This window comes from Peromyscus leucopus, chromosome 14 (assembly GCF_004664715.2).
Source record: "Peromyscus leucopus breed LL Stock chromosome 14, UCI_PerLeu_2.1, whole genome shotgun sequence".
Lineage (NCBI taxonomy): Eukaryota > Metazoa > Chordata > Mammalia > Rodentia > Cricetidae > Peromyscus > Peromyscus leucopus.
This window is the reverse complement of record NC_051075.1, coordinates 40,428,178-40,453,644: the sequence shown is the minus strand read 5'-3', so window position 1 is coordinate 40,453,644 and position 25,467 is coordinate 40,428,178. Positions and strand designations below refer to the sequence as shown.

The window sequence follows — 25,467 nt, the reverse complement described above, 5'->3', positions numbered from 1 at the left end:
CAGGATTATAAATATCTTTTCAGATTTCTCTTGATTCAAGTATTATTAAAAAAAAAAAAAAAGAAAGAAAGAAAAAAAATCAATGTAATCTGTAGGTTAACTAGATAAAAACTGTGGTGATGCCAGGCGTTGGTGGCGCACGCCTTTAATCCCAGCACTCGGGAGGCAGAGCCAGGCGGATCTCTGTGAGTTCGAGGCCAGCCTGGGCTACCAAGTGAGCTCCAGGAGAGGCGCAAAGCTACACAGAGAAACCCTGTCTCGAAAAACCAAAAAAAAAAAAAAAAAAAAAAAAAAACCTGTGGTGATATTTTCTTTGTGCACCCCAATGAAGTTTATCTGAGAATCAGAAGAAAAAGCCAGCCACTATAGTAAACACAGAGGTCAGGCAATGGTAGCACATGCCTTTAATCCTATCACTTGGGAGACAGGGATCTGTCTGGATCTCTGTGAGTTCAAGGCCACACTGGGAACAGAGCCAGGCATGGTGGCACATGCTTTAAATTCCAACACTAGTTAACCATAAAAGTCAGGAGGTCTGTACAGACCGACAGGAAGTGATGTAGCTGGGCGGAGAGAGGAAGTGAGATGCAGAACAGACAGGCATATAAGTGTGGGTGTGGTGGTATTGTGTTCCCCAAAATATCGTGTACCTTAATAAACTTATCTGGGGTCAGAGAACAGAAAAGGCCCTAGTTAGGCAGTGATAGCACACACCTTTAATCCTAGCATTCCAGAGATAGAAATCCCTCTGGATCTCTGTGAGTTCAAGGCCACATAGGAAAAAGCCAAGCATGGTGACACACGCCTTTAATCCCAGAAAGCAAGCCTTTAATCCTAGGGAGTGATGGTAGAAAGCAGACAGGTATATAAGGCGTGAGGATCAGAAACTAGGAGTATTTGGCTGGTTAAACATGTGGCTGGTTAAGCATTCAGGCTTTTAAGCAGCAGTTCAGCTGAGAGCCATTGGGATGAGGACACAGAAGCTTCCAGTATGAGGAAACAGGACCAGCTGAGGAATTGGCAAGGTGAGATAGCTGTGGCTTGTTCTGTCTCTCTGATCTACCAGCATTGACCCCGATAACTGGCCTCGGGTTTGATTTTATTAATAAGAACTTTTAAGATTCCTGCTACATGTGGGTGCATAGGAAGTAGGTCTCTTTGGAGATTGAGGAGTTGGTGAGGTGAGGTTGGCTGTGGCTTTTCCTATTCTCTGATCTCTCAGGTTTTCTCCCCAGTATCTGGCTCTGGGTTTTTAATTAATAAGACCATTTAGCAATTCGTCTTAGAAAAAAAACCAATAATACTCTTAAGTTTCTCCTATAATTTATAAAAATTTTTATAAGAGTAATTTATAAAAGTTAATACAGATTTTATGCATTATAAGTCTTTTACAAAGTATCCTTATTAAAACAAATAATACATTCTAAACCTGTTTCCATTACAAGCTCAATATAAAACAGGTAACTTTGTTAAAATAAAGAACCTCACTAGGTGATGAGGGAAGCAGAGAACACAACTTTATCCTACCACTGGGGAGGCAGAGGCAGGGGAATCTCATGAGTTCCAAGCCAGCCTGACCTACAGTGAAACCCTGCCTTGAAAAAACCAAAAAGAAGAAAAAGAATCCTACACAACACATTTCGATCACTTTGTCCTTAAAGAACTATATACCAAATATTCTATTCATGCCAGATGTTGGCACACGCCTTTAATCCCAGTACTCAGGAAGCAGAGGCAGGTGGTTATCTGTGAGTTCCACGACAGCCAAGGCTACACAGAGAAACCCTGTCTCAAAAAATAAAAACCAAACCAAACAAAAAAATTCTAGGCAATATTTGACACAAAGAAGTAAGTATTTGCAGGAAAATGGAAGACATATTAAGTGAAATAATTTTAAAAGAGCAACACTGCATGCTTTACACACACACACACACACACACACACACACACACACACACACACACACCACAGCCAATAGGAACTATTTCAGGGAAGGAGGGGACCAGTGAAAGTGGAGGGGGAATGGGAGAGAAGGCAGCAAGGAGACATGACTACAGGAGCAAAGCACGGTGATAACGTGCTTGCACAGATATCAATAAAACCCATTATTCTGAGGACAGTCGAGGCGGGAGGTCAAAGCCCGCTTTCACCGTCTCCTTGAAAACTGTACATAATGGCCTGGAAGAAGGCTCGGCATTTACCAACCCTTGTCTTTCTTCTAGTGGACCTGGCTTTGCTGCCCAGCACCTACACGGTGAATCACAATCCTATGTTAACCGAGTTCCAGAGGATTCAGTGCCTCTTTCTGACCGCTAAGGACACACACGGTACACAGACATACATTCAGGTTCAACATTCACACCCAGAAAATAAACTAGATACACAATATTCTTGGCAGGATTTCTAATCTAAAGAACTGAATATAATGTTTACTCTATAATATCCAATCAGTCAAACATATACTACGACATCTCATAGTTCATACCTACTGCCCTCAAATTTCCAATTTGTTTACTATAGCACTTTACTGACTTTAAAATTCTATGTAGGTTTCTGATTTCTGGAGGGCACTTTCACTGACTGATCCTAAAATCTCACTAATAATTCTGACTAAACCAGACAATCCTTATCTCCCACACTGAGTCATTTTCTAATTAGCTCTATTTTGCTGGCTAATGAGGAACTTCCAAAGCAACCCTGTTGTATGATATTTTGATCGAATTCTAACAATAAAGTTTGCTATCAGAGGGTAGAGCTAGCTACTAGCTGACCAAAATTAACCATAGAGGTTTTGGAGGACTGAGGACAGATAGACATAGTAGGGTGGGCTGAGAGAGGATCTTGGCCCTTTTGGATAGAGGAATGACAGAGATAGGAGGTCACTGGTCACTTCTCTGATCATTCAGGTTCTTACCCCAATATCTGACTTCCGAGTTTTTATTGATAAAGAATAATTAGATAAATGCAGCACAACCCGTTATGGGCAGCATCCAGACCAGGTTTCCTCAAACATGGAACCCTAGGTGGATGCTACTGAGTCCTCTCGGAAACTCCTCCAAAAACTTATTTCAAGGTTATTCTATGGTTTTACTATGCTACACTGGTTCCAAACTGAATGCCTTGTATAAGAAGACTTATTTCTCTTATATTTTTGGTTGTGAGCCTAGCCTTTAACGGCTGAGCCATCTCTCCAGCACGCCTTTAATCCCAGCACTCGGGAGGCAGAGCCAGGCGGATCTCTGTGAGTTCGAGGCCAGCCTGGGCTACCAAGTGAGTCCCAGGAAAGGCGCAAAGCTACACAGAGAAACCCTGTCTCGAAAAACCAAAAAAAAAAAAAAAAAGAAGACTTATTTCTCACCTAAAAATTCCTAAACAAGGTTCTAGAAAAACAGTCTTAAGGATATTAAGTATCAGAAAGGTAGTTAATTTTGCTTACCACTGAAGTATGACTGGGATTCATACAGCACTCAAAGTTATGTTTTAAACTCGCCTATGTGTTACTTTTTTTTTTTTTTTTTTAATCACATTACACTTTTGCTTGAAGTCTTCCTCTTCCCTCCCCAGCTCTCTCAGACCCTCATTCTGTAGCCCTGGCTAGCCTGGAACTTGCTGTGTAGACCAGGCTTGGCCTTGAATTCAAGACTGATTTGCCTCTGCCTTCCAAGTGCTAGGATTATAGGTGTACCTCATAATGCCCAGCTTTATTCTTCTCTTCAACAACCTCAAGTTATATTCTATTGTCCACAAATTCAGTATGATGAAGATCTGAACAGCCATTTGGTTCTTCCCAGTATACTCCTCCACACCTTGAGCAACGATACTCTCTATATACCCATCTTGCTTTTAATTAAGGCTTCCTCATAAAACTTAGGAGGAAAGAACAGACGAATCCAAGGCTGACATTGCAAAGAAAACCATTTCTGTGAAATTCAGGGAAGTCTGAGTTTTAGAAAAGGGGGGGCAAAAGACCATAATAGTAGCACTTTTGAAAGTGGAGGTGACACTGAGCAACCACCAAAAACACAGCACACATTCAGTTATGCTAGAGACATGTTCAATTCTTGATTTAAAATTGGACAATCTCTGAATTATCATGCATTTTTTCCTAGTCAGACAAGAAAGCAGCAATCATTATTTGGATGATTTATTTATAACTAGCTCTCTTGCAAGCATTCATGTTTTCAGGGGTTAAAAAATAAAATCACCGAAGTGTGTCATTGGAGGTAGGCTTTGAGGTTTAAAAAGTCCAAACCAGGCCCAGGCTTACTCTCTCTGCCTGTGAATCAGGATGTAGCTCTCAGCTACTGCTCCAGCACCAGGTCTGCATGCATGCCTCCATGTTTTCTGCCATGATGATAATGAACTAAGCCTCTGGAACTATAAACAAGCCCCCAATTAAATGCTTTCTTTTATAAGAATTGACTTGGTCATGGTGTCTCTTCATGACAATAGAACAGTGATTAAGACATCTTCCTAAAAAAAAAAAGACACCTTCCTAACATATTGGAACATTTCAAGAATGGTTAATTAACATATATATTATCTCTCACCTGATTCACCAATTATTAAAATTTTGTCATATTTTTTTTTAAAAAAAAATAAAATCACCGATCAAAGTTACCTACATTGCCTTTATATCAAATATCCACATAGGCAAATCTATAGAGAGAAAAGCGATCGATTTTTGAGGACAGGAGAGAAGGGACAGGGCCTGACTGCTGAGAGTTTCTCTCAGAGACAGGAACACACAGGGAAACTGGGAAAGGGAGTAAGCACAGTGCCTCACAACTTCGCTCTCAGCTCCTCAGGAGGCTGAGGTAGGGGACTGAGCAAACCCAAGAATTGGAGACCAGTTGGGGTGACAGTGGGAAGATCCTGCCCCCCAAAAAGTTTTAAAACAAGCACACACAGCAACTGTAGCAATGGTTGCATAATTCTGTGAACATACAAAAAACTTCAACTATAAATTTTAAATGGGCAGATTTATGACATAAGTTATAAAGCTATTTAAGACTATCACTATAGCTTTTTCTGTATTTTATTTTACATAAAATGGCTAAAAGAAGTGGCCATAGACTAGACATACTAATATAGAAAAGATCTGTATTTGTTTTTCTAAAAGTGAAAGAAATTACTGGAAAGTTTCTCAGCTGCCCAATATTTCATGGTATAGCCTCAACTAAATATTTATTTTTTCAATTAAATATTTACCTTCCTTCAACAACAAAAGCTTTAATTCTAATGTAAATGAACTCCTGTATTAATATGCCCCCAAACAAAAGCTTTTAAAAATGCAAAATGCAACTAGAATCAACTAATTGAACCAAGCACAAGACAAAGGTCTACTGTGCTAAAGGTCATTTTTCTAAGCCCCAAATTATTAAGAAAAAAATCAGTTCTTGCCAGACTAGGTAAAAATTTACAGGTATTCCAGCTAGTCAGTTTGACAGATGTTGGCAACAGTTTCAGAGTGCATATTATAGAGCTGTTACTTGTGTTTCATAATTTAAAAAAAGACCAGTATCTTCTGGACTGGTGAGATTTGAACTGCATACTGCAGAAAGTAGCTGTCTCATAGTTTACCTAGGTGTGTCTCACACAATTTTTTTAAAGTAATTTTTACAAGTATACTTGAATATATATAATATATAATATTTTAATAATAAAATATATAATATTTTACAAGTATACTTGAATGCCTGAAAAAAAATACTAGTGAGCATAAAAATTAGAGATTGACTCATTTTCTCCAACAATTAGAGATCTAAATGGCACAGAGCGATTTCATCTGTAAAGTTTTCTAAGAATGCTTGATAGGTACAATCTCAATTGGCCTCATTTGTTAACTGATTCAAATTTACCAGCTCTGAAGAACAACTACAGATTTTAAAATGTAGTTAATTCCTAGTTTGCTAATTTTTAATGCTTGCATAACGATTCAGATTCGGCTGACCCAGAAAACAACAGTTGACTTGAGCCAATTCACCCCCGCTTTTTTTTTTTTTTTTTTTTTTTTTCTGAAAACAAGCCCCTCAACTGAACATCTTCAGCATTTGCTAAAAACCTTGTATATTTGAGTTGAAAGAAGGAAGAAATGTAACTTATGTAACATTTAAGGCAAGAAAGTGTCTTCAACAAATGAAATACAAGGGGCTTCTAAATCTTTCCCTATGAAATGTCTCCTCTAGGACAGAGCGCCAATAGCAGCTGCTCTGAAAAGACTTCTGAGTAGATATGTCTTCCAAAACAAATACCACAGTCACTGAACCTATATACTGCCACACATATTTTCTATGTAGGATAGGGGTACCGGGAAAGGAAGGAAGAATAAAAACTTAAGATGAAAATTATATCCACCTACCGCCTATATCTTAAGTCTCACTTCTAACGGCATGGCCCAAGAGGAACGTCAAGTCCCTATCATTTTCCTTGCCTCAGGAAACAGATCCACCAGTCTCATGCCCACAGAAGCCTGTATTTCCCTCGGTAGCACTCACTGCCAGAGCAATCTCTCCCTTTGTATTTCAGATTCATCAAGGATGGGAGCATGGCTTTGGTCAGGACTTAGCGCAGGCTAACACCTATAGGATGCTTGTGTACAGAAAATGAATGGCAGCGACCATCTTGACCTGCCCAGTGATTCAGTGATTCTCCTCTACACAAGATATTCTCATGGAAGCTGCCCTGCCAACAGTGTCTTAACCAATTCCACCTTGCTTAGTCTAGAGCATGCACAGTTCATTCTGTTTCACCACCACAGAAACAACCATACATCATGAATATAAACTACTGAGCAGGGCAGGGCACTGCACTGCACCTGTGAAACGGGGGAGGAGAGTTAGTGGTAATCTAGAGACCAGCCTGGGCAACCTGGTGAGATAGATCCCTCTCTGAGGAAAACAGCAAACTAGAGTTATAGATGGGTTCATTACAAATTACAAGGCAATTCAGACATGACGAGGACTAACTTAGGAGAGCAGGCGCCACTCTCTCTGCCATGGCCTTGGAGTTATACTAGAGGAGCGCTTTTTTCCCACTGCCCACAGCCAGCACAGGGCCGCTCTCCAGCGGTCCCGTGACTGACTAGAAGCTGAAGGACCCACAGTAGCAGGAAGCATCTTTACAGACAGATGAAAGGTCTGAACTCACATGGGGTAAACTGTGGGCTGACCACATAACAGAAGTAGCCCCTTCCAAGACCTGCCCCATGACATCTCAAGTCTTCCCGATCTCAGTGGGAACTGTCTACTATAGTCCAAGCTGGGACAACCACTCCCCACCACACCCCTCTGAAGCATGACAAGCTACAAAGATGTGTTTCTAAAGCCTGACAAATTTTGAGATTTTGCAGAGAAAATACAAAGCTATGCTTTCCTTATCTTTCACTATGGAATTCCATTAACAAAGGAAGGCAAATCATATCCTATAGATGTAAAAACAAATTTGGTTCAATCTTCTATCAAGCATACTGAAGGAAGCAGCACTAAGAATTTAGGCATTCGAAGTTGGTAATCAATTGTTATTCTTTGAAAGAGAACAGACAGTTCTTGAATAACATATTCACTAAAATAATTAAGATACATATAGCATGAATGATTTTCTCCATCTCTACTTCAGTCATATCATAGATGAATGCAAAATACCAGTCTAAATTTAAACTGAATTACACATGACCTATGCTTTCTCTTGGTCTGACATATTTCTGGCTCACATCCAATTCTTTTGCTGTGTAATCAGAAACCAGAAGAGACTGAAAAGATTTAACAGGCACACACTAAGGATCTATTTCCAATGAGTGAAGACAGGCCTCAGTTTTCAAGGACTTTCTTTTGTACTGTACCCCTACCTTAGGGGTGTGTGTGTGTGTGTGTGTGTGTGTGTGTGTGTGTGTGTGTGTGTAGAGCTCTTCTTGGTTAAAAGTTCTAAAGGAAGCTAATATGACACAATGATGTGCTTTTCAAGTGTGTTATACACAGCCATCTTAGATTCGAACTCAAGAGTAATACTCTTTGGGTACAACAGAACTGAAGTCATATCCTTCATATACAAAGACTTTGACACATCACTGCTGCCAACAGACTTTGAACAGCAGCAATAAAAATGCAATGACCCACATTTAGAGTTACTTTCAAAAGCCCCAGAACACATCTGGCTTTAAAGCTTTATCTCAATTTCCTCGTTTGTTAGGACATAACTAATAATGCTAACTATCTGATAGGAACATTGAGAAGCTTTGAAGAGATAATTGAAAATATCTCCTAACAGTACCTGTCATATAAATGCTTGTTGTTACTAGTTATTGTTAAGGTCAGAAAAATAAGATGCAAATAAAGATTAAATTCATGACTGATCTCATTAGCATCATAGTCAATAAATGAATTGAAGTCACTAATTACAAGAAATTACCCACTTAAAAATCTAATAATGGAATTTTTCTAAATCCTAGAAGTAGTTGAATATTTTGATCAACTATAAAGTTTAGCTTAGGTCTATATGAATAGACTATATGTTAGCAATCTGGTTCAAATTAAACCTTTTGGTAACTCTTCTCTAATGAATGCACTGTCAAATTCCTGTGACTAGATAATTCCTCTGTGATTACTAGGTTAACTATGACATGATAATATTTGCAATGTCAGCTACTCTGAAAAGAAATGTGTGATCACAAATGTCCTATTAACGACCAAAGCCCAACGGTAAGAAGTTGGACAGAAGCTGTAAAGTCTACCATCAGGAAACCTAACCTCCACACCAACATAAGAAATTGTCCTGCTTCAGATGCATGTAACCTTTACACTTAAACATCTCTGTTCACAAACAGTCAGAATGTCTGCTACCAGAAAGCTCATAAGCACTCTACCTCCTCCTCCTCCTCCGGCAGGAACATATATGTCAGGCAGACTTGATTATTCCTTACCCAATAGCTCAATGCCCACTAGCCATACAGCATTGCAGTAGGCCCTGGGAATAAATGATTGTATTTCCCCTTTCAGAATCAAGCATAACTAAGACACACATACCTAGAAAAAAATACATAATTTAAAAGCCATAGAAATAATGCAGGTGTGCTATTAAAAATAAGCTTTAGCCGGGCGTTGGTGGCGCACGCCTTTAATCCCAGCACTCGGGAGGCAGAGCAGGCGGATCTCTGTGAGTTCGAGGCCAGCCTGGGCTACCAAGTGAGCTCCAGGAAAGGCGCAAAGCTACACAGAGAAACCCTGTCTCGAAAAACCAAAAAAAAAAAGAAAAAAAAATGAGTTTTGATTTTAAAAAGAGAGGGTGGCTGGAGCAAATTAGTATGAGGAAGACCCTAGAGAGAGAAGTAACAGACGCACTCCAGAGACAAGGGTCCAGTTTGATGGAAACATTATGCCTGGGATCTAATCACAGAAGGAGCAAGAGGGAATTCCTAAAGAATGTGAAGAAAGAAACAATACGAATAACAGTACTGGGGGAAGAATTCTGTATTTGTAGAATGGGTTGGTGGTGGTCCAGGATTAATGGGAGAGAGACCAGGAACAGTGCTGGTACTGGGCTGGGCTGAGGCAGTAGGGACAACCCAGACCAGACACACAGCCGTGATGTCCATCACAAAGATGAGTTTTAAAACAGGTAGAACTGAATGTGCAGAATAATGCCGTTTATCTCTTCTTGTTTCTAACCATGAAACTGAACTCCTCTTTAAAAGACCAACTCAACTTTCCCCTACTTATTGATTATCCTCACCTTTGCCTTATTACTCCTGTTCTTTATCACCAATTCCATCACCTATTATTGCCTAATCACCAACTCCAAACCCAGGCACGACCTTTTCCAACTCCAAAAAGCCAAGTACAATTTTCACACTTACCTTTCTTCTACTTGACTTTTATCCTGTGCATATGAAAACTCTATATACCAACAGTCTTTACAACACATTCTCAATTTTCTACTCACACTCAACCAATATTCCCCTAATTATTTTAATATTCCATAACTTAGCCTGGTGTGATGGTGCACACCTTTAATCCCAGCATTTGGGAGGCAAAAGCAGCTGTATCTCTTTTGAGTTTGAGGCCAAACTGGTCTACATATTGAGTTCCAGGACAGATAGGGCTGTTACAGAGAAATCTTGTCTTGAAAAAACAAAAAAAGAAAAAAAAAAAAAACAAGATTCCATAATAGCTACCATTTATTTGGTACTTTCTTTATGACAGAAAATGTCAAGCACCCCACCACCCCCATTTTGAGACAAGGTCTTGCTATGTAGTCTTAGCAGGCATTGAGCTTCCGTATATGAAACTCACAGAAATCACACCAAGTGTTGGTGTGCGCTACCATGCCCAATGCAAGTCTGTATATAATTATTTCACCAACTCTTTAAGACAACCTTCTAAGAGACAGCTCCATTTGACAGATAAAGAAAACTGAGACTTACAATCAAGTAAATTAGCCAAGAACAGCCACTGTATGTGGGAAGGAGCAAGCTGCAGCTGTTGAGGGCTGATTTGCCCTACTTCTTCTACCTCGTGGATCCTTTTGTGAGGCTCTGCTGGGTCTACTCAGAAACAGTCCTCCAGGTTCTTCACTCAGGCCCTCAACCACTCAAGATACTAACTCTACTCAGTCTCAACAGTAGTGGGGAGGACATTTTTGGTTTTAACTTCTAAAGCCTGGAAATGAAAAAATAAGCATCACCACATATCCTTTTTGAAGGGATTCTTGCAGAGGAAGACAACTATGTACACTTACTCATTTTAACACCAGAAAACCACAATTCAGAAATGCTAACCTTCAGCTTTTAAAGTTCTGATTCCAGGAATTCCCTTTTAAAAGAGAGAATCCATCCACTCAGGGCCATTTTCAGACTATTTTAAATCTATCGATACAATTCTGCAATGTCACTTAGGTTCACCAAGTCCATATGTAGCTATCCACTGGTACTTAACAAGGGAGTGGTTACAGGATTCCACATGTCCCTCATTTAAAAAGGTGTAGTATTGCAAAGGGAACACTCCTCCACTGTTGGTGGGAATGTAAACTTGTACAACCACTGTGGAAATCAGTATGGCGTTTTCTCAGAAAATTGGGACTCGATCTACCTCAAGACCCAGCCACACCACTCTTGAGTATATACCCAAGGAATATTCAATCATACCACAAAGATACATGCTCAACTATGTTCATAGCAGCATTATTCATAATAGTCAGAACCTGGAAACAACCTAGATACTCATCAACTGAAGGATGGATTAAGAAAATGTGGTACATATACACAATGGAGTACTTCTCAGCAGAGAAAAACAATGACAGCATAAAATTTGCAGACAAATGGATGGAACCAGAAAATATCATCCTGAGTGAGGTAAACCAAACCCAGAAGGACAAACATAGTATGTACTCACTCATAAGTGGATACTAGATATAAAGCAAAGAACAATCAGACTGCAACCCACAGATCCAGGGAGGCTACATAGCAGGGGGGACCCTAGGATGACTGTGGCTTATAATAAGTTTTGGTTTTACTCAATTACTGGGCAAGCCTCAGAAAAATAAATTTAAAAAAATTCTGAAGCCATGGCTGCTTATGAAATTATATAACAACCTTCCAGGAATGTGTATGTATGTATGTATGTATGTGTGTGTATATATATATATATTCCAAATAATGAGTTTTTTCTTCATCTTCTTAAAAAAAAGGTGTTGTATCTGCATGTAACCTATACCCACCCTCCTGTATACATCAAGTCACCCTTAGGTCACGTAATACCAAACACAATGAAAATGCTATGTAAATTAAATATATATTGTTTAGAGAATAATTACAAGAAAGTTTATGAATGTTTAGAAACATATCCAATTTAAAAATACTTATTCAAGGTTGCTGAAACCAAGAGGTAAAGAGCTATCTGTCAAGAGCTGATAACATCATGTATTTTAGATAGCTTGACACAAACAAATGGTCAATAAAGTACAGGGTTGCTGTTGCTGCTGTTGGAGACAGGGTTTCTCTGTGTAGCCTCGGCTGTCCTGGAATCTGTTCTGTAAATGTGCCTGCCTCTGCCTCCCTAGTGCTGGGACTAAAGTTGCGCGGCACCCCCCACCACTGCCAGGGAAGTATAGCTGTCATTATTTACTTTCTTCTGTTTATCCAGAAGAACTTTAGTTTCATGATTTTCAAATCACGATCTGCCACAAATTCAGATCCTAAATATTAATACTATATACACTTGAATCAATGGGTTGCAAATAAAAACATTAAGAATTAAGCCGGGCGATGGTGGTGCACGCCTTTAATCCCAGCACTCGGGAGGCAGAGCCAGGCGGATCTCTGTGAGTTCGAGGCCAGCCTGGGCTACCAAGTGAGCTCCAGGAAAGGCGCAAAGCTACGCAGAGAAGCCCTGTCTCGAAAAAAAAAACAACAACAAAAAACATTAAGAATTATAAACTCAGCCGGGCGTGGTGGCCCATGTCTTTAATACCAGCCAGCACTCAGGAGGCAGAGGCAGCGGATCTCGTGAGCTCGAAGTCAACCTGGTCTCCAAAGCCAGTTCCAGGACAGCCAGAGTTGTTATACAGAGAAACCCTGTCTCAAAAAAAACAAAAACAAAACAAAGCCAAAAATTATGAAAACTCAAGTTCCCTCTTCATCATCACTCCCAGAACTTAAAACATCTCCATTAAAAGCATAGTATTGATCTCTGTGAGTTCAAGGCCAGCCTGGTTTATAGAACAAGTTCCAGGACAGCCAAGGCTACAAACCCTGGTAGGGGGAGGGAGGAGCAGATGAAAGGTCCAGTATCTAAAGTCCAATTTATTCATTTTTATTTTATGTATGTGAATGCTTTGCCTGTATGTGTGTCTGCATACCACAGCTAATGGAGGCCAGAAGGCATCAGATTCCCTGGAAATGGTAATGGTTATGAGCTGCCATGTTGGTGCTAAGAATCAAATCTCAGTTCTTTGCTATAAGAACAGTAAATGTTCTTAACCAGACACATCTGTCTAGCCCCAGAGTCCAATTTATCAATGTATATAAATCTGCACTTCTCAGTTTCTTATAAAGAGCTCATCACACTCCATACTTTATCTAGCTCTTCCTACCTGCCTTGGAGGGACAAAAGCTCAATAGTGTATGTAGTATTATTGACAGGTAATATAAAGGTTAAAAATCACTAAAATAGATATATTCTGGAAATTCATAATGAAGTATAAAATTGTTACTGTGTGCCAGGTGTGGTGGCGCGTGCCTGTATTCCCAGCACTGGAAGACAAGAGTCGGGTGGATCTCTGTGAGTTCCAGGCCAGCCTGGTCTACATAGTGAGTTCTAGGCCAGCCAAAGCTATGTAGTGAGACACTGTCCCCCACCCCCATCTCAAAAACCAAACAATACATTTTTTAAAGTGTAACTTATATTGGAGTACATTAAACTTAGAAATCTTGAAGGAAGAAAGACTGTAATCACCCTTTCTTTTGCTATATATTAATCCAAGCTTCTTCTACAAGAATGGCTAAATAACATGCCAGAAAATAAATACATCCTGCTAAAAACAGCAACATAATACATGAGGCAACTGAATTTTTAAATATTTTGTTATCTAAAGACAGGACAAATGTGACAACTCATACGGAAGAAATATTTTCCTAATTACCTCATATTGCCTGTTTTCCCTTCCCCAAGGTCCATCCCTATATGTATGTCACAAGGCCGAGATTTTTTTATCTTTTTGTGTTAACTCATAACAAAATTCTGCTTGAGCTGTTTTTTGTTTAAGACTGTCTTCTGATTTGATTAAGGATGGAAAGTATTCAAAGTTATTACTCAGACAACAGGTGATCATCTGAAGGGAACATCAAATATAGTATCAGAATTACTTTTGCATCAGTATAGACTAAGCTTAGGACAATCCAGTCTTTAAAATTTAAAAAATTTTTAAGTTTAAAATTATAAAGTAAGTAATTTTGGTTAGACCACAATCAGCAATACATTCTATTGATCATACAGTAAACAATCCGGTATGGTCTGAAAAAAATTAAAAAGATGAAGGCATTTAGTAACCACTTAACAATATTTACTAGGTGACAAACACGGCTGTTATACATTTGGGGGGGGGAGGTGGTAATCAGGTAAATTTCCAAACAAAAGTTTAATATGGCACAATCAACAACACTCAGCTTGAACCAACAACAAAAGACACAGACACACAGACACACACACACACACACACACAGACACACACCTATAATATATTCTTATAATGCCCATCATATCCAACTACTAAGGGTCCCAGCTTTTTCAAACACTGCTGTCTCCGGCACATGCTGTCTCCATAGGACATAGGATGTTCCTCCTCCTCTCTCTCCCAAGAGTTTTTCTAGGCTTCTCAATGGCAAAAGACCAGTGAAGGCCACCACAGGAAGCTTCCCTAAAGTATAACCACAAACTTCACGTTCTCTTAAATAGAATAGAGCCCAGAAAGAAAAATAAACTTCAGAATGCTGAAATATCTAAGTGGCTGGCACATATCAGGCAGGTATTCATTAAAGGTATGTGTAACAGCCACATGATATCAAGAGAACAAAAAAATTCAATAAATGGACATGTGATGATATAATCTACCCCTCAGCTTCCCTGACTCAGAACCCGAGACTCCAAAGGTTGGAGGACTCGTCCATGGACACAGATATTTTGGAGCACAGCCATCCCTCCATGATTCTGGCAGAGCAGCGTTCCTTTCAACAGGTTATACTATAATTATGGTTCATCACTTCAGTCCTTCTTACTGAAATATAGTTATCCAATCCATGTGAAAATATAGAGATACAAGCCCTGCAAGAAGCAACTTGATCCTTCCTGTAGCCAATTATACTACTTCTCATACACACATTAAAGTAACTAATGTGGAATGTTATCTGTCTTAATAACTTTATACCACCATCATAATTACTTCCCAGATGTGTTTAGTATTAAATAAAAAACATTTGAAGCAACCTGCACATGTAGTTCATTATAACTGCAATGCCTTACTGCTGTAAGCTTCCGGGTCAAAGGCAGTCATTCCAACATAGCTGAATGTTAATCAGATATATACAAGGTAGACAACTGAGAAGAACCTGGGCAGACGGTCTAACTCTTGCACCATGAGAGAGGCCCTGAGCTAGATCTATGCCCAACAATGCAAAACAAAACAAACACAAAAACCCCAGAAAAGAACTAGGACACTGGGAAGGTGATGGGATTTTTGTGCTTCAAACTATTAACTAGTAAAGCAGACATTAAACCAATAAAGGCAGTATCTAAGACTTGGAAATAGAGGGTGAAGCCTCTCACTATCTTCCTTGTCTCAAGTTTCCTCATCTCCAACGACAGAAATGATCTTTGGAAAAGGCCCAGAATATAGAAAAGAACAAAAGTGTGAAAACGAAGTATTCTGTCTGGTTAAAGGGAGGTGAGGACCAACCACTACTTGACTATGGAGTGAACGCTCTGGAACCCTAAGGCCCAGAAGAGAACCGTTTAAATTCTATGAGGGCTTCTCACCCATCAAGGAAGTGGTCCTGTTTATAATCTGAAAGCTGGGGTCTGAAAAGATTATGTTTTTTTTCTTCTCATAAATGTTGAAAATTACTAATTTCCATAACGTCAAAATCATTTATTCTTCTCAAACAATGCCCTTCTCCTATACTCTAACCACGTTTAAAAATACATCAGGCCCATTATTCCAACTAGCAGGAAACTTGGGGTGGGGGTGGCACTGTAGGTTGCTCAGACTCTGACCTTCGTGGGTTCCTAAGTACCATGTGGTGCTTGAGAAAAGAGAAAAACAACTTCGGACGGTGAAATTTGCAAAACAGCTAAAACTCCAGTTGGCAGGAGGCTCTCTCCTCAGCCAGCTGTCTTTCAAGAAAAAGGATCCGAGTGTATTTACAACCTACAAGCAGAAGGGAGCCGCGCCTCAACTAAACTCGAACATATAAAGAACTTTCCTCCGATATACACGGCCAAAAATGATGCAAAAACCTGTAGTTGACTTCAACGGCTTTGCTCAAAGCCGGAATAATGAATGAACTGGAGGCACCACTGCCGAGTTAGGGGGCCTCACTTTCAGCCCGGCGGCAGAGTTTCCAAATCGTGGGGACTCCCGAGCTGGTCAGCTCCAAGGGGCGGCCTCGCTTCGGGCTCCCCGAAAGTTCCGGGGCCGCTAAGGGGCCCGCCCCGCCCGGCCGCCCGCCCGAGGGTCGCGCCCCCTCCCCGCCGCCGCGCACAGCCTGCCCCCGCCCCCGCCGCGCGTTAACCCCCTCGCCGCCCGCCGCGGGCTCCGGGAGGAGGCCGCCCAGGGGGAGGAGTTGTCGCGTCTCCTCCCGGGAGCGCCCGGGCAAACGCCCGGCTTGTTTACAGGCCCCAGGCCTGGCCGCCGCCGCCGCCGCCGCCGCGCAGGCCCGCCCGCCCTCGCCCTCGCCCGAGCGACGCGCTTACCCGGAGCAGCCGCGGGCGGGCGGGTCCCTTGGTCGACCTGGGCGGCGACAGCGGCGGCGACGACGGCAGCCGGGCACGGGGTCCCTCAGCGGCGGCAGCGGCAGCGGCAGCAGCGGCGGCGGCCGGGCCCCGGGCAGAAGGAGGGGAGGAGCCGGGTTGGGTCCGGGCCCCCGGCTCTCGGAGCCCTCGCGGCTCAGATCATCCGGGCGTCGGAGCGGGAGGCAGAGAGCGGGGCCCGCGGGAGGCGGAGGAGGCGCCGAGGACTCATCGCTTGCCGCCCCACCTGCCTGGGCCCCCCTCCCCCCGCCCCAGCCACCCGATCCCTGAGCTGCGGACCCGGCCGGCGCGGAGGAGACCACGGCGTTCTGGCTCCCGCGCGCGCTCCCGCCCCTCGCGCCACCGCCGCCGCCGCCGCCTCTGGCGCGGCCCCGCGCGCGCACGCGCGCTCCCGGCGGCGCCGCCCCTCCCCGGCCCGGCCCCGCCCCGCGCCGCGCCGCCCGCTCCCTCCACCCCACCCTCACCCTCACCCCCACTCCCCCCCTCCCTTCGACCGGCAGCTGCGGCGCGGGCCCAAGCGGCTGGAGAGACCCGGATGTGGGAGGGCCGGAACTGCGGCGCGGGCGCGGGGGGGGAGGGGCCGCGGTGACGTCACTGCCCTGCGCTGCTCCTGGGCGGCTGGCGGTAGGGCGTCCGGCGCCTGGGGCTAGTCTCTCGGGGGAGCCTTGGCGTCCTGGGGCGGGAGCCAGGCGCCCGGCCGGCCGGCCTTCGCGGTGGGGCGCTCAGGTCCCCTCCAGACCCGGCCACACCGCCTTTTACACCTGCCTACAGACCCCGATTTCCTGGCGCAGTCGCGGTTAGGGCCCGGCGTGGGGGCGGGGGGGGGGAGTCAGCCCTCCTCGGCGACCCCAGGAGCCCCACACGGGTGCCGCGGCCACACCACGTGTGTGTGCGCGCGCGCGCGTGTGTGTGTAACCAGTTCACGCCTTGGGACATGTGCCTAGAGCTGCTGGCAGGCTGTCCCTGCGTCGCTCCAGGGATTCCGAATTGTATTTATGTGCATCACGTTAACGGGGGTCACGTGGTTGCGTCTCAACGGGCACTTCCCAAGACCTCCAATGAGGTTCAAGGAACCCAGGGTTTTTCAAAATCCGGAGGGCAATCCGAGACGGGACAGCTGCTTCCGTCAGGAGCTAAGAGATGAGCTAAAGGTGGTTGAAACTGCACGTGCAGGCGGCCGAGATCCAGTTTAGCTAGCTAGACCACAGAGAACCCGACCCACGCTGCTTGCAGACGCCGGGGGATAGAATGACAAACCCTAGGCAGCCAATGAATCAGAGCTGGAAAGCAGTACATCACCAGTATGAGTTCCTATTGGCTGGGGTGCCTTCCCAGCTTCTCAGTCACCGGTTTAACCCTTACACCGAATTCGCAGGAACAGAAGTTTAAGAGAGATTCTCTTAATAATACAAAGAAAAACAAAACGTTTCGTTGAAATAAGCTAGTACTTTAAAAATAACACTAAAACTATTAGCCAAATTCAGCTCTGGCCAGTAAGAAGATGAATTTCATTAAGGCCTTCCCTTTTTCTCCTGGGTGCTTACTGTAGCAATTTGTACTCTGTTACTTTGTGTCTCCTAAAATTACTACCTTTCCTTGACTGTTAAATAAAATGCAAACTGCTTTTTGCTGTCTGTCATTCAAAGAAGCTATTCCTTTACTTTGGAAGTTGTGAAAGCCATTTCCAATATTTTCAGCATGACTTTTGGGAAAAGATTCTGTTTCCTTCACTTTTACACCTGACACCTAATGGCAACGACTGTCAGTTCCTGACAGACCACATCTTCATTGAACCTCCAAATTGCTCGATATCTTGGGAGTAAGGTGAAAATGTAACATTTCCAGGTATTTAAAGTAAAAATAAAATTCGCTATGCATTTCTTAATTCTCTATACAAGTGCTTAAGATAAACGAAATTAGATGAGAAGTCTTTTAATGAAATGCTGCCTTGTTGGAATGATTATATATTATCACATACAATATATATTTAAATTAATATATTTGTTTAGGTTTTCTTGTTAAGTGGTGATGCTGAGCATTGAAAACAGGGTCCTTTGCTCGTTAGTCAAGTACTCAACCACGAACTCTGTCCTCAGCCCTGGTTAGGGTTTATTTGGTGGGGGTAGGTTTTTATGTATGTGTGCCTATGTTTGTTTTGTTTTTGAGACAGGGTCTCTATGTAGCTCTAGCTGGTCTAGAATTCTCTATGTAGATCAGGCTAGCCGCAAACACACAGTGACCCTCCCGATTCTGCCTCTGGATATTCCGAGAGTGTTCCACCACACCTGGCTAAATTCTTAGTACTTTTAATACTTCAACAAGTTAGGGCATGACGAGCCTGCTAGTGGGTTCGTTAACATTCTGAGATACAAAAGTCATGTGAGAGCCACCATCTAGTGCCGTGTGTGTGTGTGTGTGTGTGTGTGTGTGTGTGTGTGTGTGTTTTCAGGACAGTCTCGGATATTTCAGGCTGACCTTGAACCCTATGAAACTGAGGATGACTTTTAACGCATCCTCTGGCTTCCACCTCCCTACTCCTAGGTGCACCACCACACCTGTCTAGAGTGCTCTTAAGCAATAAATTTTCATGTTGAAAGAAAAGCTGAGTCATCTGTGTACTCTATAGAGAACTGGGAGGGTTTTGTCAGGCTTCGTTAAGGTTTACGTTCCTGAAGCCTCACTGTTCTGTCTCTATAAGAAAGCCTGGGTAACAGAAGAGGTAGAAAAGTTCAAAATGTAATCATAAGGAGATTTCTCAGGAATCTTCCCAATGTGTCACAGACAGCCAGTCAGCTGTGCCTACCAAGTCTCATTTTGGACACAATTTGTAGGGATATTTTCGAATGAATGAGGAAACTTGTGAGCTATAAAGCTAACATTTAAAAACTTCAAATAAGACATTAATATCTAAAATGTTGATTATGATATTCCCTTATCTTATTAAATGTCTTTGTTGTTTGAAGCAAGGTCTCTATAGTCTTGGCTGCCTGGAACTCACTGTATAGAAGTGGCTGGCCTTGAACTCACAGAGATCCACCTGCCTCAGCCTCCTCAGTGCTGGGATTAAAGACGTGTGCCACCACACCCGGCTCAATTATTAAATCTTCTACGAAGGAAGGAGAAGTATATATAGGAGGGAAGAACCTTTGGAAATAAGAGGGTTAAATGTTTTTCAGCTTTGAATTCTATGGCTTTACTTCATCTTCCAACATGTTCAAAGTCTCCACAATAAGTTTTGGTGAAATACCAGTTTGATCGTTTTTACATATATAAAACTATCATATTGCACACAAGAGAATCTGATTTTTATATTTTAGTTAACAAAGAGAAAGGAAGTTGAAAGGTCAGTTTCAGAGTGCTCCAGTAGCTTAGGAATTGAGAGACTTGGGGCAAGCACTAGGGCTACAATAGGAAAGCTAACGCCTAATACTGAAATGAACTACTACTATACAATTAAAGCCTAGCACACTCAATATTCTCCCATTAAAGATGAACTATTAGCATACAAACAAACCCTAGTTAACACTCAGCACTCTCTCCCTTTCCTCTGCAATCCTGATTTTAAAAGAAGAAAAAGTATGGGGGGCGGGTGGACTACAGTCCTTCTTCCATAACTATTGTGCTTGCACCCAGAGACTCAGCCCTGAGAGGGCCTCACCTGGACCTCTCACAGTGCTTCTCCGGCATGGAAGTGACCCCCACCACCACCACCGAAGGACGCCTGAGGGGCCCCCTCCCCCAGCCAGGCAGCCATTCATCCACCACAAGCTGAGGACTCCCCAAGAGTTAGGAAACCAAGCGAGCCAGAGGTCCAGCTCTCCCTTCCTCTGCCGCTCGCCTGCCCGATTCACTACCTGGTGCGTGCCTGTCTCTCTCCCAAAGCCTCTTCTTGTGTCCTCTGGCGAGTCTTCTTCTGGTCTCTCTTCGCCCTTTCTTCTGCACTCTTCTTATCTCATTCCCCTTTCTGGCTCTCATTTTTCTCTTCCTTGATTTGACTAGCTTAATCCAAAATGCGGCTTCTGTTAGCCATTTTCTACCGAACTTGGACAAATGAGCAGATAGCACTAAACTAATTTCATTCAGGGGTGGGGTGCCCCACCCCATGCCCTCCCTCCCTCTCCCCCCCTCACCATATCATGTTAATGAAAAACAGCTGTTTACGGGACTGTGCAGGAATGAGAAGGGTTAGAGAATCCTGCCCTATGTGACATCACCACTGGGGTGGGGGAGGGGCAGGGTAGGCCTCCCAGGGTAGGGCAGAGGGGAGCCAGCCGCCTTTTGCTGTTTCGGTGTCTCCTCTTGGTCCCTGAGAAAAATGTGGACAACTCTAAGCACTGCTGGCCGAGCGCTAGTGAAGGGCCGCTTCCCTCAAGCCCCAGCATGTGGCTATGGCCTCACACTGGCTCTTAGCAGATAAACACTTCTGTCTGACAGATAGATAGCCATTGTAGGCCAGGCACTGGGCTGGACGTGGTGGTAGATGACATGGATGGAAAAGGATCCCTGGCCCCACAGAACCGGCCTTAGAATGAGGGACGTTCACAAAGAAGTGAATAAATAAAATTAGGTGGCCTGGGGGCGGTGGCACATGCTTTTAATCCCAGCACTGGGGGGCAGAGCCAAGTGGGTCTCTGTGAGTTCAAGGCCAGCCTGGGCTACAGAGTGAGATCCAAGACAGGCACCAAAACTACAACTGTGTCTCAAATTCCCTGTCTCAAATAAAATAAAAAATAAAATTAGGCGCCATGAAGGTGGTAAATGGGGCAGTGGAGGAGGTGACTTGAGCCCGGATGTTTAGAATAAGAGGTTAGCTTGATAAAGAATTGGGGGACATTTTTCAGGCAGAGGTAACTCTGTACACATGGTGTATGAGGGTGTGCATCCACATGCCTGTGTGGAAGCCAGAGGTTGACATCCAGTGTCTTCCTCTGTCCACTTTATTTACTTACTTGTTTTGAGACAAGGTCTCTCCCTGAACCTGGAGTTTGCCATTTCCCTTAGACTGAACGGCCATCAAGACTCCATCTCCCCTACACTAGGGTTACAGAGATAGACACCACCACACCTGGCTTTTTACATGCATGCCTGGGGTCTGACATCAGCTCCTCACACTTTCATAGCAAGCGCTTTACAGACTGACCCCGGGGGAACTATTTTTAATTAGTAAATACTAACAAATTTTAAGGGGACTCCTCAAAAACAATTCACCTTGGCATTTCTATTCCTGACATTGTGGGAGAGCCTGAACTAAACCACATCCTTGAAAGTAAAATGGCAACAGTTTTGCATTTTAACAATGACAGCTTGGTTGGAAACTAGTAATGAAATAAATGGCCGTCACAATAAAGCCTTTTATCCGTACAATCACAGAGACCTGTCAACAAACCCTGTGTGGGGACAGGCCAAGGACTATGGCAGCCTCCTTTACAGAAGAGAAAGCCAAGCTCCAGAGAGGCAGCAATTACTCAGAATTGTCACAGAAAGCAAGGACTGGTCCCCTGGACTTTTTCCAGATAATGGTCACCACTAGCCTTTACATGACAGTAATACAGGCTTCAGAGAGGGCTGATATCACTGTCGGACAGCTAACGTGCACGCACAGTTAACGTCTCGAAGTTTTGAGAGCTGTTGCTAAATATAGCCATGATTAAAAATAACTGATGTCCGGCATGGTGGCACACACCTTTGATGCCAGCACGAGGGAGGCAGAGCAGGTGGATCTCTGTGAGGCCAGACTGGCCTACAGAGTGAGTTTCAGGACAGCCAGGGCTGTGGCACAGAGAAACCCTGTCTCAAAAAACCAAAATAAATAAGTAAATAAATAAGCAAGTAAATAAATAAATAATAGGGCTCAGAAAGATGGCTCAGCAGTTAAGAGCTCTGACTGCTCTTCCAGAGGACCCGGGGTTCAATTCCCAGCACCTACATGGCAGCTCACAATTGTCTGTAACTCCAGACCCAGGGGATCTGACACCTTCACACCAAATGCACATAAAGTTAAATAAATTATTTTTTTTAAGAAATCATTTATAAATAAATAAATAAAAATAGAAATTATCTATTAATGTAGTCAGGTCCATTTAAATAAAGATTGCACATGATTAAAATGAATCACCTCCACTTTGCTTTTAGTATTTTTCGTGTGACCTATGTTTCTGAGGTAATTTCTGCATATTGTGTCCGAGCAGGGGAAATTCAGAGCTGTAATTTTGGTGACTTGAGATTGGCTCTAAAGGGAGAACTAGTGTCCTGGAAAGTAGCAAACACGACAGATAAAGGCTTGCCGGTGCCTTTTTGCCTCATCTTCAGAAAGGGACCGAGAAAATGTTTCCTGCAGATTAAGCTAGGCATGTCATATCTGTGGCTTTTACATGATGCTTTAGAAAAACATCCAGTTCGACCACAAAGTCCCTCATATCAGTAACAGATTAGCCAACAGGCCTGTCAGGACCACATTGGAGGGCCACTTGTTAAGCATGGGCCAGCACATCCCTGGATCTGCAGCCGCTGTACCATGTGGGACCCATTACTGACTCTTCAAACTCAAATAAAATGTTTAAATTAACATCAGTTTCTTCCTCCACAAAATGCTTCCTCCCAGGTTAGAAAGGGATCAGGTACTTTGGAAAACGTGTTTGACATTGTTGGCTGCACCCTCCAGGGACATCTTCCTCCCCGGTGGCAGCTCTTTCTCTCCCCAGAGCTTGTATGTGGACATGTGCTCTTGTCCTCCCTTGTATCTTGGACCAGCGTCTTGTACCTCTTAGTGATGGGAAATGCTTTGGGAACTGTTAGGCCTCCGTCACTGTGTGAGTACTTCTGTAAACCTAAGCGCTGAAGTTCAGTCACTCCATGCCTTGATGCAATCTAGAGATGTGGAAAACAGGACACATTTGAGGTTACCACCAGAATATCCCAGTTTCATAGGAAACATTTTTTTTTTTATGTAGGTGAACACCAAAAAATAATTAATAAACTGGGTGGTGTTGGCCCAGCACATGGGAGGCAGAGGCAGGTGGATCTCTGAGTTCAAGGCCAGACTGGTTTACAGAGTGAGTTCCAGGACAGCCAGGGCTACACAGAGAAACTCTGTCTTGAAAAAAATCACCCCCAAAATTAATAAATAAAAAAATAAAAGTATATAAACCAGTAACATGATTGTTTGTCATCATTTTCAAGTACTATATACCGCTTATGATTGTATTGCTATGCTTTTTTTATACTGCTGACAGAACAGTGACTTTGTACCAGCCTCACCTCAAACAGGAGTCACGTGTGATGTAAGGGTTTCATCACAGCTGTAGCGTTGCTAGATTTGAATGTTTTAGCCCCCTTATGTATGGGACTTCCAGACAACACCAGACCTGTGGTCTGTCACTGAAGTATCGCTTTGTGACAAATACTATATACCAATCTACGTACCCGCAATGCCCGGGTATGTCTCGAGTGGACCAAATGTGTGACCAGGTATTGACCCCATAAGCCCTTGGAACATTAGAGTGAAGCTAAGCGGTTGATGTCCTGAGACATTCCCAATTTACCTACCAGCTACCTCGTCCAGATACGCTCCAGATCTGGTTGTGTCATGACATGAAACGCGTAGAAAGCACCGACTTGGGGTGTCAGTATGTGCTCAACTTCTGGCCATTAGGCTCTGAGAAATCTTGAGGCGATGAATCTGGAAAGCTCTCTAAAAAAAAAGAGTCACATGAAGAAAACACGCCATCTGCGGCCATGTTTTGTCTGTGCGTGAACCACAATAACACAGGGAAGGAGAATGTTAGCCCATCTGTGTGACTCACATGGCCAAACCATTCAGCCTCCCCTGCAACTGTCTTACTTCTGGAATTTTTATTCATGTAGGGATGAATTAATTAGTTATTAATTTTGAGATAGGCTTGCCAGGCACACCGTGTAGATCAGGTAGGCTGGCTCTGAACTCAGAGAGATCCGCCTGTCTCGCCTCTTGAGTGCTGGGATTAAAGGTGTGTGTATGCCACTATGCCTGGCTGGGGAGAGAGGGTGTTAAATGTTCCTTATTGATAAAACCCCACTTATTTTTTGTATTTGGTTATTGGCAACTATGAGAACCCAAGGACTCAGCAGGAACATCGGCTCGGTTGCGGCTAGTGGCAAGAGCTCATGGAGCTAGTCCGCACAACCAGCTCCTTTGCCTTTGGGAAAATGGACATAGTCCGGTGGCCGCCGATCTTATCTCCTAAATATCTGAAGAATTTTTGCTCACTTTAGCTCCACTTTTAATCTTTATCTCATTTCTCTCCTAAAAGTGGTTTGGTTTGGTTTTTTAATTGGCTGGTGAAATGGTAATTGCAAAGTCATTTAAAATTTAGGACAACTAAATGCAGAGATACTAGCATGCGCTTTCTCTTGAAGGACCCGGACCAAGGCTACTTTTCAATGGATGAGGTCTCAGAATCACTACATTTTGCAGAGTAGATCCAGAACTAATTCATGAGCATTACAAAGATAATTTCCTTTCAATATAGGAAAAGGAAAGAACTTGGCCTAGAATACAACATACTTCATACTAAGCTCTTTATGAGTGTGATCAAATTCAATTCTCATAACTTTGCCAAGAAAAAACTTTGTATGTGTGTGTGTGTGTATATATTAGATATATGTAATACATGGTATATATGTGTGTATACATACATACGCATACACATATATGGATGGATGGATAGATAGATAGATAGATAGAGATAGATAGATAGATAGATAGATAGATAGATAGATAGATAGATAGATAGATATTAGAAAGGAGGCAGTCAGGAGAAAGGACTCCTTTGCAAACACAGGGCAACATGATTTTCTAGTCCCAGTATTTGCTATTGCAAAGCTGGTTGGGCCTTCCTGGGATGGCTTGCTTTCTTTCTGTGACCCTTTTCAGATCATTATTTTGTAAACAACAACAAAACCACAGAGTCCCCGC

The 25,467-nt window shown here is 43.0% G+C and overlaps 1 protein-coding gene across 2 annotated transcripts in view; it reads right to left on the bottom strand.

The window, feature by feature from the left end:
• Window positions 1-20,592, bottom strand: part of Ppm1a (protein phosphatase, Mg2+/Mn2+ dependent 1A) — a 52,294-nt gene extending 31,702 nt beyond the window's left edge. Inside the window, exon 1 of one of the 2 annotated variants that reach the window (XM_037210616.1) lies at window positions 20,369-20,592. In XM_037210616.1, coding sequence (XP_037066511.1) covers window positions 20,369-20,489 — 121 coding nt within the window. In that variant the 5' untranslated portion in view covers window positions 20,490-20,592. Of the gene's footprint in view, window positions 1-16,457; window positions 16,774-20,368 lie in introns of those variants that run through there. The other variant, XM_028858187.2, reaches the window with a different exon arrangement.
• Window positions 20,593-25,467: the final 4,875 nt, after the last annotated feature.